Raw genomic sequence first — 17,381 nt, 5'->3', positions numbered from 1 at the left:
CTCCTGATTTATTCTCCAGGTGGTCGGTGTTATTGCTTTTCCCATCATGGTGCAGAAGTACCAGTCACCCGTGCGGGTGTACAAGCATCCCTTTGAGCTTGTGATGGCGGTAAGTCCTAGTAATTTCTCTGTCCTAACAGCAGTGCCATGCCGTGTTTGGGAATTTGGTTTCATTATGACTGCAAGAGTTTCCCTTTTGATGAACCACAATGGAGTAGTTAAAGTTTTGGAAACAACCAATTGAAACGGTCTTATCAGTGTATGCAGAGCTCCCTCTATTTGATTTTAGGAGCAGCGGGCATTGCCTTCGCTGCTTCAGAATTGGGGCAGATGCACAATAATAGTCTGCCTGCCTACTGTACTGTACGGCTATAAATATTAAACATCCCAAGGTGTCTCAACCTGCAGGGGGCGCTGGGCTTAACAATAAACCAAGTCCAAATTTACCTACGTGTCGCTCAGGGTACCTAGGAAGACCTGCTCCCACTGCTTAGAAGTGTCCAAATTAAAGGGAATAGCGAAGTGTTGTTTGACCGGTCACAAAAGTGTGCGCTGCAAGACATTTGGTTTTAAAAAAACATGCGTGTTGAAAGATCAGCAGTACAAGGTTTTGAATAAACAAACATTGAACCGGTTTATTTTATGGTGGAAAAAAAAACGCGAAACGGAACGTCCGCTCGCGGCAGTGACATCATCAGAGCACGTATCTCCTGGTGTTGTACCAGGATTTTCCCTTCTCTTGGTCAGGTCATCGATGACAAAGGTTGAAATATGACTCACCTTGCAAAACAAACCCAACCAGTTGTTATCACAGATATTAGCTTCACTGTGTCTAACAAGAAATCCAGCGGCCAGCCGTGGCAGGTGTTTTGACGGGGCTTCGTGTGGTTGCTTACGGTGTTGTTTTAATGCAGCGGGCAACTCTTCAGATGGTCATATTTTTCTGTTTATGCCTGAAAAGCTCCTATTCATTATGCATGCATGAGTTATGTAATGCTGGTAGGTGGCTGAGTGGGCGGGACCTTCGTAGGTCACTATAAGAGGGTATTCTTGTTTGCTCCACTGCTCTACCTGTACCAGTCTTAACGGTAATATCTCACAATCATTATTATTATTTAAGTATGTTGAATTACACGGTCCGAACACATTGATAGAAGAGTATTTCCATACGCATCCCACACCGTGTGCTTTTCCAGAAAATTTCCACTGCCTCTAGTTTCCTGTCATGTTCAGGTCAACGCTGTTGTAACCGTATGTTGCCGCATCGAGCCACGCTGCTGCACATGTGAATACACTCGCGCTGTAAACCGTCGGATTACCTTCACAGCTGAAGAAATTCAGCACATGCCATGGTGTTATTCCACTTGCAGGTGTAGTGCATAGGAATGTAAAGTAACTTCTCTATCTTGTGTTTCACAAATTCAAGGCCCACTTCACTTTTGGCTGCATATTTCTGTCTCACCAATACTTCAATCACATCAAATCACAAGACGCGTTTTCATAAAGACACTGACTAAATTTACTGAGTGTAGATCGGCTTGAGCGCTGAGCCAACAGATGGCAATAAATAGTAAGTCTTTGCACCTGGGTCCACACATGCTGTGGACGGAATTGTGGGTAATGACAATAATTAAGACGGTTGTGCTAATTGCTCTATTGCAATACCAACTTGCCACCATAAAAAACACCAGCTGCGCTATTGAGGTTCAGCTCGTCACGTTAACCAGCAGCTTCTTAACCCACATTGTTGCCTTTCGAGTTGGATTTGTACGTGAAAATCTTTTACGACGACAACTATTAACTATATAAATAACAGCTGTTATTTGCTCAGTGACTAGTAGGATCGCTGCTTACGTAGAGTTGGCCTCTCGTCCATTAAAGATGCAACTTAGGAATTATTTTTACTGGCTGTTATTTCTCTCGGCTCGATGATTAATCATTTGGTGTCTGAATAACGTAGACTCATTAATAATTAAATAATGATGTTTCAAACCTGAACCGGTAGCACTGACTGCTGTTTGAAAGCGTTATATAAATGAATTTAAACACGCAACACCTCAACAGTCAGAATTCAGCCTTATTTACTCGCAAATTGCCCCGCATTCCTCTGTTTGTTTGACGCCCGGGTGTAGTGAATCCAAAATTTATTCCCTTCCTTACACTGTCCTCTGCAGTGTGTGTATTTTTTTGCAGACACTGCAGAGCAGACTTAATGGTGCGTCACATCACTTTCTGGACCCCCCCTTTTTTTTTTTATTGGGAATCCAGTAAAACCTCTGTCTTCTGACATTGCTGATAATCATTGCAGCGTCGCATTACAACCATGTGTTTGTGAGTAAAAAAACAAAACAACAACTAAAGCTGTTACTCCAAAACATACGTGCTCCTTACGTGAGTACAAATTGTACAGTTTACAAAATTCCACCTCATCTCTGCACCTCATTTTCTTTTTTTCTTTCTCTTGACATGGAGCTTGAAATGTCTTCTCCTCTCCGTTTCTTGCGGGATTATGTTTGACGTTTTGCTTTGAGGATTTCAGCACCTGCACTCTCCGCTTGACTCTGTTTAAATACTGTCAGTTCTTTAAAAACAACCCGACGTACACCGGTGAGGGCAAAAAAAAAAAAAAAAGATTCTCTACATTCCTCTGTATAATCATTGCGGCGTCGCATTACAACATAACCATGTGTTTGTGAGTAAAAAAAACAAAAACAAAACAACAACTAAAGCTGTTACTCCAAAACATACGTGCTCCTTACGTGAGTACAAATTGTACAGTTTACAAAATTCCACCTCATCTCTGCACCTCATTTTCTTTTTTTCTTTCTCTTGACATGGAGCTTGAAATGTCTTCTCCTCTCCGTTTCTTGCGGGATTATGTTTGACGTTTTGCTTTGAGGATTTCAGCACCTGCACTCTCCGCTTGACTCTGTTTAAATACTGTCAGTTCTTTAAAAACAACCCGACGTACACCGGTGAGGGCAAAAAAAAAAAAAAAAGATTCTCTACATTCCTCTGTTAAAGCCTTTAAAGGCATTCCTTTAGTCGAGATTAAATACAGCCTTTCCTCACTTTGCCTCGAGAAACCAGTTGGCCTCCTGACAGGTACCATCAAAGTCTCTCGACCTCTGACTAACTCTGTTGTGGCCTGCGAGTGCTTATGCAAAAGACAGGCCGTGCTCTCGGATCCCCTTTTCGGCTGATCTGTTATCCTGCAGTGATTATCGTGGTCAGGTTTGAACATCAGTCTGTCTTCACCGCGTTGACGGCGTTTGGGGCAAAGCTGACGGCGTTCTCACGCGGCATCCTTTCGCTAGGTACCAGTGAGAATACCCTCGATAGGTTTCACTTCAACAATTGCATCGTACTAGCCTTGGGGGAGGAATGTGGCGTAATGCAACAGCGTGTTGAATTTTGATGACATCACTTCTTTAAGTCGAAACGGACATCTGTTTCGCTTAAACCACTCCAGCTGCGTTCACATGAGTCCCGTCCATGTCCTGTTTTTAATTGGCGGTTTTCCCCCCGCACTGAACCTCGGGGCAGCTGTTAATCATTTTTGTAGGTATCGTATTAGTTTTGTATTTTCAGTTCACGGTTGATTGATACATGTACAAGGATAACGTGCAGCGCTGAACTTGACATTCAGAACAGGTCGGGTTCTACAAGGTGATTTATTGCCACAAAATTGTGAGGGATCTGTTGGTACATCTGCATTTGTAAAGATTGTATGTAATCTTGGACGCATCGTCCCAAGGAAACGACATATTCCTGTTAAATAAACAATTTGCAAAACAGGCAGTTCATTTTAATGATCTATGGATATGAGTATTACACAAATAATGTTTTTTTTTTTTTTTTGCAAAAGGTGCAGTGGTAGCTTGGTGGTTAAGAAAAACAGACTTGGGTCCGGAAGGTTTCAGCTTTGAAATGCGCCACTGAGGTGCACTGAGCATGACACCATGCGCCACTGAGGTGCAGTGAGCATGACACCTTCCCCACGCACTGCTGCCCGGGCGCTTGTGCTTGTGCCCCTTGCTCACTTTGGTGCGTGGGTAAAATGCAGCAGTCCCATTTCGTTGTGTGCTGCGTTGTGTCACGATGACAACTTATTTACTTTCACTTTCAAAGGCGGTTTTGATAGGATTTATACTTCTGCTCTGACTTCTGGGAGAGAATATTGGAGTGTTGTTCACCTTCAAGATCACTTGATTTATTTTCAGAGTCAGATTAATCGCATGTATGATGGAGTAAGCCTCACACTGACAAGATTCCCTGGTCGTGTTTGGATGGCTTCACTGACATCCCCGCAGCAACGGAGTGTCTGAGGAATCCCAACAATGTGCACCTATTAGAAGTCAAAGGCACTTTCTAAAGTTGTTCTTCTACTGTACTTTCTCACCACAGTCAGTTTTCCGCCCCCCTCTCTCTCAGCGTCAGCCACAGCAGTCTCTCTGAAGTGAACTATAACACATCAATAACAGGAAGTGTAGCTGATGTTGTTGTTGCTGCTGTTTTGTGCACTCGCTCGGCCTCTGAGCCCACGGTCTACCCTCAGGGAGCCACGGAGGAATGTCTACAGCACCACACAACACAATAGAGCTCCTAGTGTTATTTCAGGCCTGGAGCGACAGTCGGACGTGGTACTTTCCTAACGATGAAGAAAGGTAGCACAGTAGCCAGTACTGCAGTAAATCTTTGGTAACCGCTAGCTCAGTCGTGTATGAAATCAGTGATCTTAAAAGCTGGTGTCTTCTCTCAGATCAGCATGGGTTCTACATTGGAAAGGCACCCGAGCGAGCCGAAGCCTAACCTGCACCATGGAAACGTACACGTCTGTCGCTAATCCTCGCCGACCTTTGGTCCCGCGGCCCCCGTCCCTGTTGGGTTCAGAGGAAGGAACAAGATCCGCCGTGCTGGGGCAATGCCGTCAAGGGAACTTTTCCTTTGTGACTGAAGTCCTCTTTGTCAGTGGCTGCCATACAAACAAATAAAAAATAAATGGATTCATAGATTCATATGTTGGTCAGGCGGCAGATGAATATAGCACAGTTTCTTGTACTTTGGGAGGATGACTCATAAAAACACGGCAGAGCGGTTTGGTACACAGCACACGCTCACTGGCATGACAGCACGGAGGCTTGTTGTTTTGCACCGTCGCAGGACTTCATGAACAGCTCCAAACTGAGCTCATGAGTGGTCGCTTTGTTATCAGTCGGTGTGTTCATGACTGCAAGTGAACAAGTGTCAATGGACGAGGCCGCTGAAAACAGTGATCTGTTCTATTTTTCTTGATCTGCCGTCACACTTTGAATTTAGAAATAAACTAAATCTCTTCTGCGGGTTAAAATCAAGCAACGGTAGATAAAGTACTCTTCTGTACACCACATATGTACAGCTAGCTAAGATAATTAATGCTATAAAGTATATATGTAAGCCAAATTGTTCGAATTAAATATACGGTATTTATAAAATTTAAAACTATAGATGATGGCGACAGTATTATGTAAAACTGTAAAATATATATAAAAACTCGAAGGTATATACGAGCTATATGGTTACTAAAATATACAGTATGCGTAAAACTTTACAGTACTCACCAATGTATTATATACATTTTTTTTTAATCTAGATCATAGGTGTCAAACTCAAGGCCCGGGGCCCAAATGCGGCCCGCCAAGCCATTTTGTGTGGCCCGCGGGAGCTTAAAAAGCATTTAATAAAGTCCATGCAGCAGAGTTTATCAACCTATGAAATTAAAATTTTTTTTTATTACACAGCAATGAACAATATTTGTAGTCAGTCTCAAATTCTGAATGACTTTTATTTTAAAATATTCCCAGATTATCGTCAAATAAAGAAAGTAAATGGTTTCTTGTTTTTTTTTTTTTTGAATGAAGTAAATTAGAATTTCTTTTACTGTGTCCCACTGCGGACAGGTACTGGTCCGCGAACCGGGGGTACAGTTACTGGTCCGCGAACCGGGGGGTTGGGAACCCCCTGCTCTATACAGTGTTCCGTTTATGTCAAGTTGTTTGTTGTTTTGTAATTGAAAAAAAGAGAAGTGAAGAAGACGGGTTACATTTTTATCCAAATATTCTGAACATAACCTCTAAAGGAAGTTACTGTATTCTTGAATCCCTGCAAATACCAGTTCCCCTTATATTTAAAATCTGACTGTGCAGCCATCAACACCACTCATCTCATTCTGTCAACACATTCCACTTTTTTGCGTTCGTCGAAGGACTTTCGGCACTAAGTGTTGCAGCAGCAGCAGCGGAGACTTGTGAACTTTTGTTGTGGTGTTAAATTACATAACCAGCCGTGCTCGGCCTCATTGCAGGCATTTGAGCGGGTTCTTGCGTGTGGATCTCATCAATCACTTTTGGATCCCTGTTTTAAATCGTACGCGTTGCTGTGAACCAGTCTGTGCAGCATTTCTTTAGTGATTTTCATACCAGATCATGGAGTCCATTTACACTCCCATCATGCAAAACAACATTTTATTCTAATGTGCACGTGCACACGATGCACATCAAAGTCCAAGTCGGTCGGTTACATGCTGGCAAACCTGCCCTGCTCTCCAGGGCATCGGTTTCGGAACTGGGCTCATCTTTCTCCTAACCCTTTATCGTGTCTTGCTTGCTGCGTAATTCCGCCGCCGCGGTGCTGTTCCATCCCACCGTGTCCTGACCCACTTCACATCAGGTCATGTTAAGACTTTTGTATCCCATTTCCCTTCTGTTAATACCATCCCGGCTTTAATCTGCTTTCCCGTCTCACCTCCTGGCTTCACCTGTCCCTGGCATTTTGATCCATTAACAAGTGGCCGTTAAAAGTGAAAATAAAAGTTGTAACAAACATTCACACAAGCTGAAGACCGAGATAAAAAAAAAGAGACAATTCTATGCCTCCTGATTCATTTTTTTTGACCATGTCAAAAATCCTATCATTGCTGCTCTTCCCAGAATTGCGCCCGTCGGTTGTGATTCAGAAAACCACCATGCACTCTTCTCAATGAATCTGTCAGGGCTGTTTCTGCAGTGACTAACTCACTCACTCGCTCGGCTCGACGCAGCTCGCTAAAACAATGAAGAGTTACTGCCTGCCCCTGGGGGAAGTGGAGCTTATCGTTGAAAAACGCAGCTTCAGATTGACGACTGTACCGTGACTAGCACGTGATCGCCGGAGCGTGAGGGGAAAAAAAAAACTCCACTGTAGCTGATTCCATTCACTGATCGCCAAGACACCCATTCACCCTCGGAGCTGCTGCGGCAGCAGCTGCAAGGTCATGATGTTGTCCCACTACATCCTAAACCCCCCCCCCCAGCAGCTTCCCTCTCCGAGGAGCAGTTAAATACTGTCACACCACGACTCTTTGGTGTATCTTTTCCCTGCATGCATCGGTGTGGCAGCGGATAGTGACTCAGTTCTATGCGGCAGCTACAGCACGTGACGTTTCAAGGAAGGTGTCAAACGTGTGACGTCATCACAAAATAGCAATAGTACTGTAAATCCATGTCCATATATGGCTATTTTAAACTGAGGACTCTTACATTTTATTTTGTGAAAAATAAATTTAAAAAAACAACACCTTTTCCAGTGTATTTGCTGCTTCAACTATCCCTAGTATTTCGTCTTGTTCCAGTGGGAGACAGGTGCAGGTCCTCCCATTAATCTGTACTGATCAAGTGAAATGACCAGTCCTCCCTGATCCCCTTTTATTCCAGTCGAACTTGAGAAAAATCACCATCCAGCCGCATCAGAATTTTTTTTGTAATACTTGAATGTGGTCAGAGCCGATGACGAAGCCGAGTCTTGTACCGGCAGTGACGGAGCGGGGACTAAATGTGCTTGGCCAGCGTCTCCCTTGACTGTAATGCAGGAAGCCAGTATTGCTGTACTTCCTGTTAGTTGCTGCCCATGAAAAGCTTTAGAAACGGTCGCTCGTCACGATCACGATCATGATCTCAGCAGCTGTGTTTGTCATAGTAGACAAACAGTAGAGTAAAAGCTGACTTGTCCATTCATGCCCCTGGTAAACCCCCAATTCAGCAGAAATACGTTTTTGTACCTCGCCCACATTTTTATGCTGAACATTGGTAATCCTGCGACTTCCAGTAGCAGGCTTTTCTTGTGACGCCCTCCTTGCCCTTGTGTACTGCGTATATATATATATATATATGTATATATATATATATATATATACATATATATATATATATATATACATATATATATATATATATACCGTGTAAGGCAGGGGTGTCAAACTCATTTTACATTTTCCGTTGTAAATGGAAGACTGTATAGATCAGGGGTCCCCAACCGCTGGTTCGTGGACCAGTACCAGTCCATAGTCCATAGGTATTTGGTACTGATACAAACAGAATAGAGTCTAGTAGATGTTTTATTTTGAAAATTTAATGATATTAATAAGATTAATAGATAATGTATTTTCTGCAATTGATTAATGTTATATGATATTATTTGATTTATTTTTAAACTTTTATTTACATAGGTTGATAAACTCTGCTGCATGGACTTTACCAAATGCTTTTTAAACTCCCGCGGGCCACACAAAATGACTTGGCGGGCCGCATTTGGCCCCCGGGGCCTTGAGTTTGACACGTATGGTGTAAGTATATACAGTGGAACCTCGACAAATTTTATTTATTTTTTTTACACACCAAAATTCACAGGCTGTCAGGATGCCGTTGGTCCAAAACAGATACAGACGGACATATTTGAAGTCGGAGTGCAACACTACTAAGTAATTATTATTTTTCCTATTTTTCAGTACCAGCATAAAAACTAAAGACCACCCAAAGGCCCCTAAAGGTAGCACCCAGTGATCTTCAGATCATCTCACTGTTCAGGATTCAAAATATTTATACGGTTTAGACGTTTATATATGAGATTTCTACTGCAGCGACCTACTCTTGACACCCCCCCCCCATCCATCCTCCCCAACCCATGAGTTGCCTGTTCCAGGCAGTTCGGCCATTACAATGCACAGTGTGACAGTGCAATCAGCGGCTGGGGGTGAAGTGGGTTGTATGGTATTCGTGGAGCAAAAGCTCCATTGTTGCGTCCTTTCAATCAGGAGATTGTTCTCTTTTGTAACCTACGTCCAATCAACACCTTAGCTCAGATGTTGCTGACCTGACAATGGAATATCTGTATTGTCTTTCACTTTTACGTGACCTTGACCCACATCTCCAGTAGGCATGCACTGAATATTCATCCACTGAAAATTGCCCGAAAGTGCATTTTTTGGTTTTCGGTCGAGAGACCTTTTCTCGCTGAAACAATTTTTTTCTTCTTAAGCAGTGGAAGTGAACAATGTGGTAGTAACTAAAGAAAGGTAGCTTCTTTGGGGAAAGCTGTTTATACAGCATGCAGGCACTATAACAGTTCAAAGTGGTTTAACTGGTCGATCCTGCTGTAGGGAACCAGGTCGTTTCTTTAGTCCTCGCGACTCTCACTCTCACTTCAACACATTACTTTTTCCAAATAATGGTTTCTGCTCGGATGGTCAATCTGTAAACAAGAGTTTAGGAGGCCGCATTGAAACTAGTCGATTATCTAGCTACAGATAGCATAATTGTGTCATGTTCTTGTTTTGCTAATAATTCAATGAAATAATCATAATAATGATAATAGAGTCCCTTATTGGTCCCAAAATCCAATAATCATAATAATGATAGAGTCCCTTATTGGTCCCAAAATCCCAAAATCGGGAAATTTACAATTGAAGTTTTTGCAACTGCTACAGGCTGCCATGGGAGGTGCTATTGAGTACAGTACGTGGTTGCTACTCACAGGCCGCCACACAGGATACAGTATGGGGTTCCTCTGGGAATCAAGCCCAGGACTCTCTTTGCTAGCAGGGCAGGTGGGCTAACCACTACACAACTGAACTACATCTTTAACTAATGTATTAACATTCAATTGTTGCATTTGTTTTTAACAACAAAGTCTAACAGCAAATCTCAAAAAAAGTCACCATCTCAAACGTAGCCTCATCGAACCTGCCTAATCCCTTTGCATTCACACAATATCTGGTCATTGTCATAAATCCTGCGTTTGAGTCTGCAAATAAAACCCCCACATTCTTCCACTGCCTCCCTGCCTTCCCCTGTCTTTTTTCCCCCAACTTTCTCTCTCCGTCATCATCGCTGACCTAGTTTATAGCTCTGCTCTCAGAAATCAAAACCAGGAGGAATTTTTCCTCTCTCTCTATGCACTTTCCTCAGTAACCTTTTCACCTCAAAACGAGTAAAGTCCTAATACCAACCACATTTTTTTTTGAATATTTTTAATTGGAGTTACTTTACTGATGACCTCAAATACTCTACGTAATCGGGCGGTTACTTTTCTAAAACCATCAGATTTTGCATCGAGCAGTTCAGGATGAAGAAGATTCCCCAGTGAATTAGAGTTGGATGACATCACCGCACTCTGATGTAGTGCGTTTGATTTTGACGTCAAGGATTGCGTGCAGTCATTATACAATTTGTTTTCAACTTCACTATTCCCTACATCGTGTCAGTGACATTTTGCCCCTCGGCTGCTCTGCTGAACTTCATGTGAAACCCGTATTTATCAAGACATCTACAAACAAGTTGGTTCGTGTTTGCAAATTCCTTCCCCTTGAACTCTTAGGAACTGCTGTAGATAAACAGAAACATTGCATAAGGACTGTTGCTGTGTTTCAACATCTCCGCATGCAACTTTGTTTTTCCTCTTTTTCCAACCCGTCTCCTGCAACTAATTACCGTGTATTGTTTCTTGGTATTGCTTTGGACACCTTCCTCCGCTAACCACGCTTGAGTTCGTACTGGTCAGAATGCATAATAATGCTCAGCAGATGGACAACTGAGAAAGACATTTTATTTTTTATGACCAGGATGTGTAGTCATTTTACTCTGCTTGATGAATTGTCACTGCAGTAAAGTTAATAGGTCACGCTTCCTCTTTAAGTCAAAACCAGGCTCAGCTTTAGCAAGAGATAGGTTATAGTTTGGGGTTTTACCGATAAAGGTTTTAAAAAAGATTGACATTTATTGGACCCGTTTGAAATGTTTCGGAGCAGCTATTTCTTTCTCATTTTATTGGGTGTTTTCTTGTGTCTTTTGAATGACCCGTTTTTTCAAATTTGTGCTTCTAAGCTGATCAGACTAATTCCACAAAGCAAATACAGCCGGTTCACACCCTCATACCAGCAGCTGAATGTACTGTGTTTACCATAAGCTTGAACGTTTTAAAATAAGGGCTATTTGATGGGTAAACGACAGTCGGCGTATGATGAAAGTTACTTGCGTAGCTTCAAGAACAGTTACATCGAGGTCAACTGGATGGAGTAGGTTTCTTGGAGACGTTGCGACTCAACTTCGGTGAAGTGAAACGTCCTCAAGAAACCTGCTCCGTCCAGTTGCCCTCGATGTAACTATTTATGGATAAAATGACCTGGATGCCTGAGAACCTACACAGACACTTGCGTAGGTTGTATATAAAGATCTGACTAGTTATTTTTTACGCTCAACTCAAGATGCTGCTCTTAAGAAATGGAAACGAATCTATTAGTCCTTAAAAGGCCGACCCAGATGTATAGCAAGATTAGAAAGATTTTCTCTTTAATCTATTAGTCCTTATAGCAAGATTAGAAAGATTTTCTCTTGGTTGTGTACGGGTGCACATCTAAGGACTTCTGGCTTGTAATTTCATTTTTTTTAATTATATATATATATATATTTTTATACACATGTATAGCTGAAATGACTTTGATTTGGTTTTGGAAAGAAAGGAAACCAGTTGCATTTTGGCAGGAAGTCAAGCCTCTCCTCCGCTAGCTTGTTGTGGAGCAATTAAATCGTCGTGCTCTACTTTCCTTTATAACCCAGTAACCTCAAAAGATCCTCATCACCGAAAGAGGAATTCAGGGCTAAAATCTATGTCATTCATATAATGGATATTGAATTGTCCTCCTTTTAATTGGTGCCTGGGCCGGATTAATGAAATCGTAGCCGCACAGTAGAAGCTAAAGGCGTTTAAAACGCATTTGATCGTTTCTTAGGTTAATAAATAGGTTGCTCGAAGAGAATTGGTTATTTTAATTGTAATTTCAGAAGGCATCGGGTGCAAGGCGTTACCCTTTTCCTGTATTTGTTTTCATCCTCATTTGTTTTTCTGTACTTGACTGTACATGTAAACATGCATCACACTATTTTTTTTTATGTTCCTTAGAAGTGCTGCGCTTCCTCTGTGGAATATGTGGGTCACCTTCATTTCCATTTCTGACCATTATTTCCTCCATTTCAGTCACCGCGCCAACTGTTATCCGCAGGGGAAAACGCAGGAAATACTTGGAACCACGTATTGTTTTGACATTTTCTTGTTTGCCCCTCAAAAGCATCCTATACCCATTACACTACAGCACGGTTTGCCCAGACTTCAAGAAGGGTGTGTTTCCTGTCTGAGTCAGATTTGTTTTTAAGCACTGGAAAATGTATTGTCCTGTTTAATTATGTCTCATACTGTCTAACACTGCGATCCAACAGAAGGCTCTCTCTAAGTTCATATCAACCCCATACCCCTCTTGGCCTGTTTTGTTTCTGTTACTAAGCAAACAAAACCTAGGATATATATATTTATCCTAGGTTCCTAGGTATATATATTTTTTTGCAATATATATATATATATATATATATACATATATATATATATATATTGCAAAAATAGCTCACTGCTAGCACTAGCTATATGTTCATATATATATCTATATGTGTATATATGTGTATATATATATGTATATATGTGTATATATATATATACATATATATGTATATATATATGTATATATGTGAACATGTAGCTAGATAATCCAGTGTTAGCAGTGTGCTGTTTTTGCAATATATGTGTGTGTATATATATATATACACACTCACATATATATGTGTGTATATATGTATATGTGTATATAGATATGTATGTATATGTGTATAAGTATATATATATGTATAAATGTGTGTATATATATATATATATTTTTTTCCTTTAAATCCTTCTATTTAGTTATTGGTATTGCTCTGAATTGTATTAGCAGACAATGCAGTCCTTGTTTGTGCATTTAAGTTTTGCAATAGCCTCTTGAAATCCTTTTTATTGACAGCCCCACTCTTCACACACCACACCACACTGGGTATAAAAGGCTTCCATGGGACCCATTCTTGGTGGATTAAGAAACCTTAGAAGCCGAAACTAAATATTTGGGACAGCGGTACGAGTTGTTTTTCCATCAATTCCTTAATCACGTATTCCAATGACTGACTCATTGGATGGGCGTTGTCCTGTAAACACACACAAGTGTGTGGTGTTTAACGATTTCCATGGAGGCCTCCTAAGAAACCTTGGGTTTATCATTGCGTTTGTAGTTACTAGGAAAAGAGCTCGATGGGCGTGGCTTTTCCCCCATCTGATATAATAAGAAACATGGGATGTCCGTTTGCACAGGAATTTTTAAGACATGCCTGTGGAAAATACGTGACAGGTGACGCAAAGCGTTATTTGCAAAGTCAGAATGTCAACACGATTCTGTTTTTGTAGTAAGTTAACACTGTCCTAGAATAAATGGCTTATGAATAAACATCCTAACCCCATGGGAATATCATGCAGAAGTTCAAATGCAGGAAACGCGTGAGCCTTTCAACATACACCCAGAGGTTTGACAATGTTTACGCAACCTGCGAGGCATTTAGACACGACATCCAGCGTGATGTAAAGACCTGTGATGCTCGGAGCTCATTTCCACATCTCAGTTTCTTATTACGCCTTGTTTTCAATATATTGCTGATAGCGTATCGGCTTCATTATTATTTGATAGTGGCCTTTTTGTAGGTGATTAAATTACACGTGGGCAGTAGACTGATCACACCAGACTGAATCTCCTATTATTACATCTATTCAGGTGTCCTATTGCCCCCCGCACACGGACTGACGGCAGCATCACAGCTATGGTGCAGTGATGAATTTAAACAATACCACCTTAAGTGCAGCGGTTTTAGAAGATGTCGGATGAAGGTGTCTAACTGCAGATTCCATGTTTCTGTTACGGAAAGCAAAAAAAAAAAATATTTGGCTGTGTACAACATTTGACGTTGAAGAAAGTTGACAGTTGTTTTTGTCGGCGACTGATCCACTTTTTTTCGAATACTAAATTTGCTAAACGACGAGTTGCCTCGCCTAAAAAAGAAATGTATGAAAATCTTCAGACCTAATTTAGTTAAAATGAAATAAGAATAGCTAATCAGATTATTAGGTTAGTTAATTTTACCGCGGGCTTGTTACTTTAAAAACCTCACAGGTGTAAAAGAGAGGAAGAGAGCCAGACAATCTGTGGTGACAACGTTGCGTCATTGTGTCTGGACTGCCAGACTTTAAGGAATTGAGATACTCTATGTTCCCTAATTAAATGTTTTTGGTTTTTTTTTTTTTGGTAACCAAATCCAATTGTCTGAAATGAAATAATCAAAAGGCGGCACGTAAACCTGTTTGTTTGGTGTCTCGTGGTGGCTAAGTGGTTAAGGAAGCGGCTTTGGGTCCGGAAGGTTTCAGGTTCGAGTCCACCAGCTGCCAAGTTACCACTGAGGTGCTCTCACTCTCTGGTGTGTGATGTTTGTCGTCCATGTATGTATATAGCTTTTGTTTTAGCTTCTGTTATGCTGACAGCAGTGCTAAGCTTGCACCCACTGTTCCAGAGATTCTTGGCTGGAAAAAACAGAGCTCGCAATTCAGCGAGTCGACAGTAGACAGTAGGCAGCTCAATGGTTCACTGGTGACACTGAAGTTGGCAAAACAGGGGCTGCTGAACCTTGCTCGTTGCTTTCTCTGACACTAAACAAAAGCTGCTGCTGCTGCTCCTAATGGTGCTGCTCTGCATACTAACTAGCCTGAACCTATTTACCCTTTATTTCCTGGTCCAAAGATGCAGGGCCGCGGAGAACGCATTAAAGAGAAATGGATTAGTCCTTTAACGGTGACTCCAAATTAAGGAGCATCAAATCGGTGATGAGGTTTTATCGTGTTCTCAAGCATTCAACTATTTGATTCTTCATTGATCTCCGGTTCCTGTGGTGTTCGTGGGACCTCGGAGACAAATTGATTTTTTTGCCCAGTGCACCACAGAACACCGTGTTTTCATCCGGGCGCTTAAACTGACACTACTGCAATTAACTGCGGCAGCTTCCCCCGTGTCTTTGTTCAAACTTCGGTTCAGTTTGTCTGTTTTTTTTGCTCGACTGCGCTTCCACGAACGCATTCCTTCATTTCCTGACTCAGATTAAAGGTTGGCTTTTCATCAACTATGTCATTTTAGGGAACATGCAGTTATTTTCGTGGAGCGATTATATGCGATATGGGATCTCTCAGACTGGCTGACTGTCGTGACTAACGTTATCATGAACATCGAGGATTGTTTAGACTTGCTTGTTGCATGTACACTCGGCCAGATTTTAGATTGGAGACCGGTAGTGATAAACAAAAACAAAGCAGTTTCTGTCCTCTTTTGCCCTCGATGCCACTGTTTTTGGATGTGTATAATATACTTAATACATCATTCTGCACATTGGAATGGACTTCTAATTCAATTGCACAAGTACTTGCACTTAGCTATCTAGAACTGTTCTTACTGTAAATGTCTTTGATTCAACTGTGGGACATATTTTTCGATCTTTATATTTAATTTCAATTTCTTTTTTTCCCCCTCCATTCCAGGCTTATGAACGCAGATTCCCCACCTCTTTTTTCCCCCCCTCCTTTTCAGGCTTATGAACGCAGATTCCCCACCTGTCACCTCATCCCAATGTTTGTGGCCAGTGACGTGATGGTCGAGGAGAGCAGCGAAGACGGAGCCGTCCACAGGGTCGAGAGACGCTGCGCTCTGGACGTGGACGCTCCTCGCCTGCTCAAAAGGGTAAAACCTTCGAAGGCCGTTCAAACAGCTCTGTGAAGTTATGAGTTGACCGTGTTTCCCAGGTTTGTTTCTGAAGGGATTTCGTGGTTTCTTCAGAGACATGTGCTTTGGTTTTGCAGATTGCCGGCGTGGATTACGTCTACTTCATCCAGAAAAACACCCTGAACAGAAAGGAGAGGACGCTGCACATCGAGTCCCACAACGAGACGTTTGCAAACAGGGTCATCATTCACGAGACCTGCTGCTACTCGGTGAGTATCGGCCGTGCTCTGCTGTGTTACACTTTAATCACAGATTTATTTATAATAAGTATAATAACTTAAACATTTAAAAAATGTGTATATATATGTATACAGTGGGACTTCAAGAAACGAGCTACTCGAAATACAGCTTTTCCAAGTTAGGAGTAAGCAACTTTTGCAAGATTTTCCTCGTGTGTTACGAGTGCTCAACCGAGCTCCATTTTTTCCACTCGACGCTGTCGCACTTACTGTCCCTCGATGGGTTTATTTACCCGTTGCTTTGTTTCTCTCTCTCTCTCTCTCTCTCTATATATATATATATATATATATTTACATATTGTTTTGAATAGTAATTTAAGAAAGAATAATAATTCGTTGCAAAAATATTTTAGACATTTCGGCCGACCCCGTTTGAATTCCAGCTGACCCTTAAGGCTGAAAAACACTGAACTACAGTACAAAAATGACAGCTACTTCTCCGCACACTATATATGCTTAAATACTATATGTTTAACTGTTTGTAGTGTTACCAAAATTGGGCATTGTTTTATTCGGACGGTGTCATTTAAACACTACCCTGGACTTTGCATGCTTTGAAAATGCCACTCCGTGTTAGTCATCGCCATCGCCATCGTCATCGTCAGGGGTTGCCATAGCAATATTGTCATCTTGTTTCTACTGGGCTTTACAGTATGTAAATAAAGCTCGTGTGTGTTGATTACGCAGGTTCACCCAGAGAACGAGGAGTGGACGTGCTTCGAGCAGACCGCCAGTCTGGACATCAAGTCTTTCTTTGGTTTCGAGAGCACGGTGGAAAAGATTGCCATGAAACAGTACGCCAGTAGCATCAATAAGGTCCGATGGCAATCTTCACTTCTGACTGAATGTATTCCACGCATTTTTTTCTTTCATCTCAGCAGGATTTTTTTTTTAAAACCACTTTGCTTTACTCTCATGCAGGGAAAAGAAATCATCGAGTACTACTTGAGGGAGCTGCAAGACGAAGGAATCACACAAGTACCTCGCTGGTCTCCCTTATCTAGTTCTCTTCCTCCGCCAAGGCCAACCAGCCTCTCCACCGTCCCACCTGAAGTCCCCAAGCTTGTTGTCACACCTGCAGTTTCCATTCCATTACCGGCCAACGCCAAGGACAGCAGTTCCCAAGA

General features: G+C 41.8%; 1 protein-coding gene across 1 annotated transcript in view; it reads left to right on the top strand.

Moving 5' to 3' along the window:
- Positions 1 to 17,381, top strand: part of LOC103384284 (SEC14-like protein 1) — a 28,225-nt gene that overhangs the window by 1,920 nt on the left and 8,924 nt on the right. The window contains exons 2-6 of the mRNA XM_025058500.1: positions 20 to 109; positions 15,824 to 15,973; positions 16,093 to 16,224; positions 16,942 to 17,070; positions 17,176 to 17,381. The exon at positions 17,176 to 17,381 is cut by the window's right edge and continues 116 nt beyond it. Coding sequence (XP_024914268.1) covers positions 47 to 109; positions 15,824 to 15,973; positions 16,093 to 16,224; positions 16,942 to 17,070; positions 17,176 to 17,381 — 680 coding nt within the window. The 5' untranslated portion in view covers positions 20 to 46. The remainder of the gene's footprint in view (positions 1 to 19; positions 110 to 15,823; positions 15,974 to 16,092; positions 16,225 to 16,941; positions 17,071 to 17,175) is intronic.

This window comes from Cynoglossus semilaevis, chromosome 9 (genome assembly GCF_000523025.1).
Source record: "Cynoglossus semilaevis isolate Cse_v1.0 chromosome 9, Cse_v1.0, whole genome shotgun sequence".
NCBI lineage: Eukaryota > Metazoa > Chordata > Actinopteri > Pleuronectiformes > Cynoglossidae > Cynoglossus > Cynoglossus semilaevis.
This window is presented reverse-complemented; position numbering and strand designations above follow the sequence as displayed.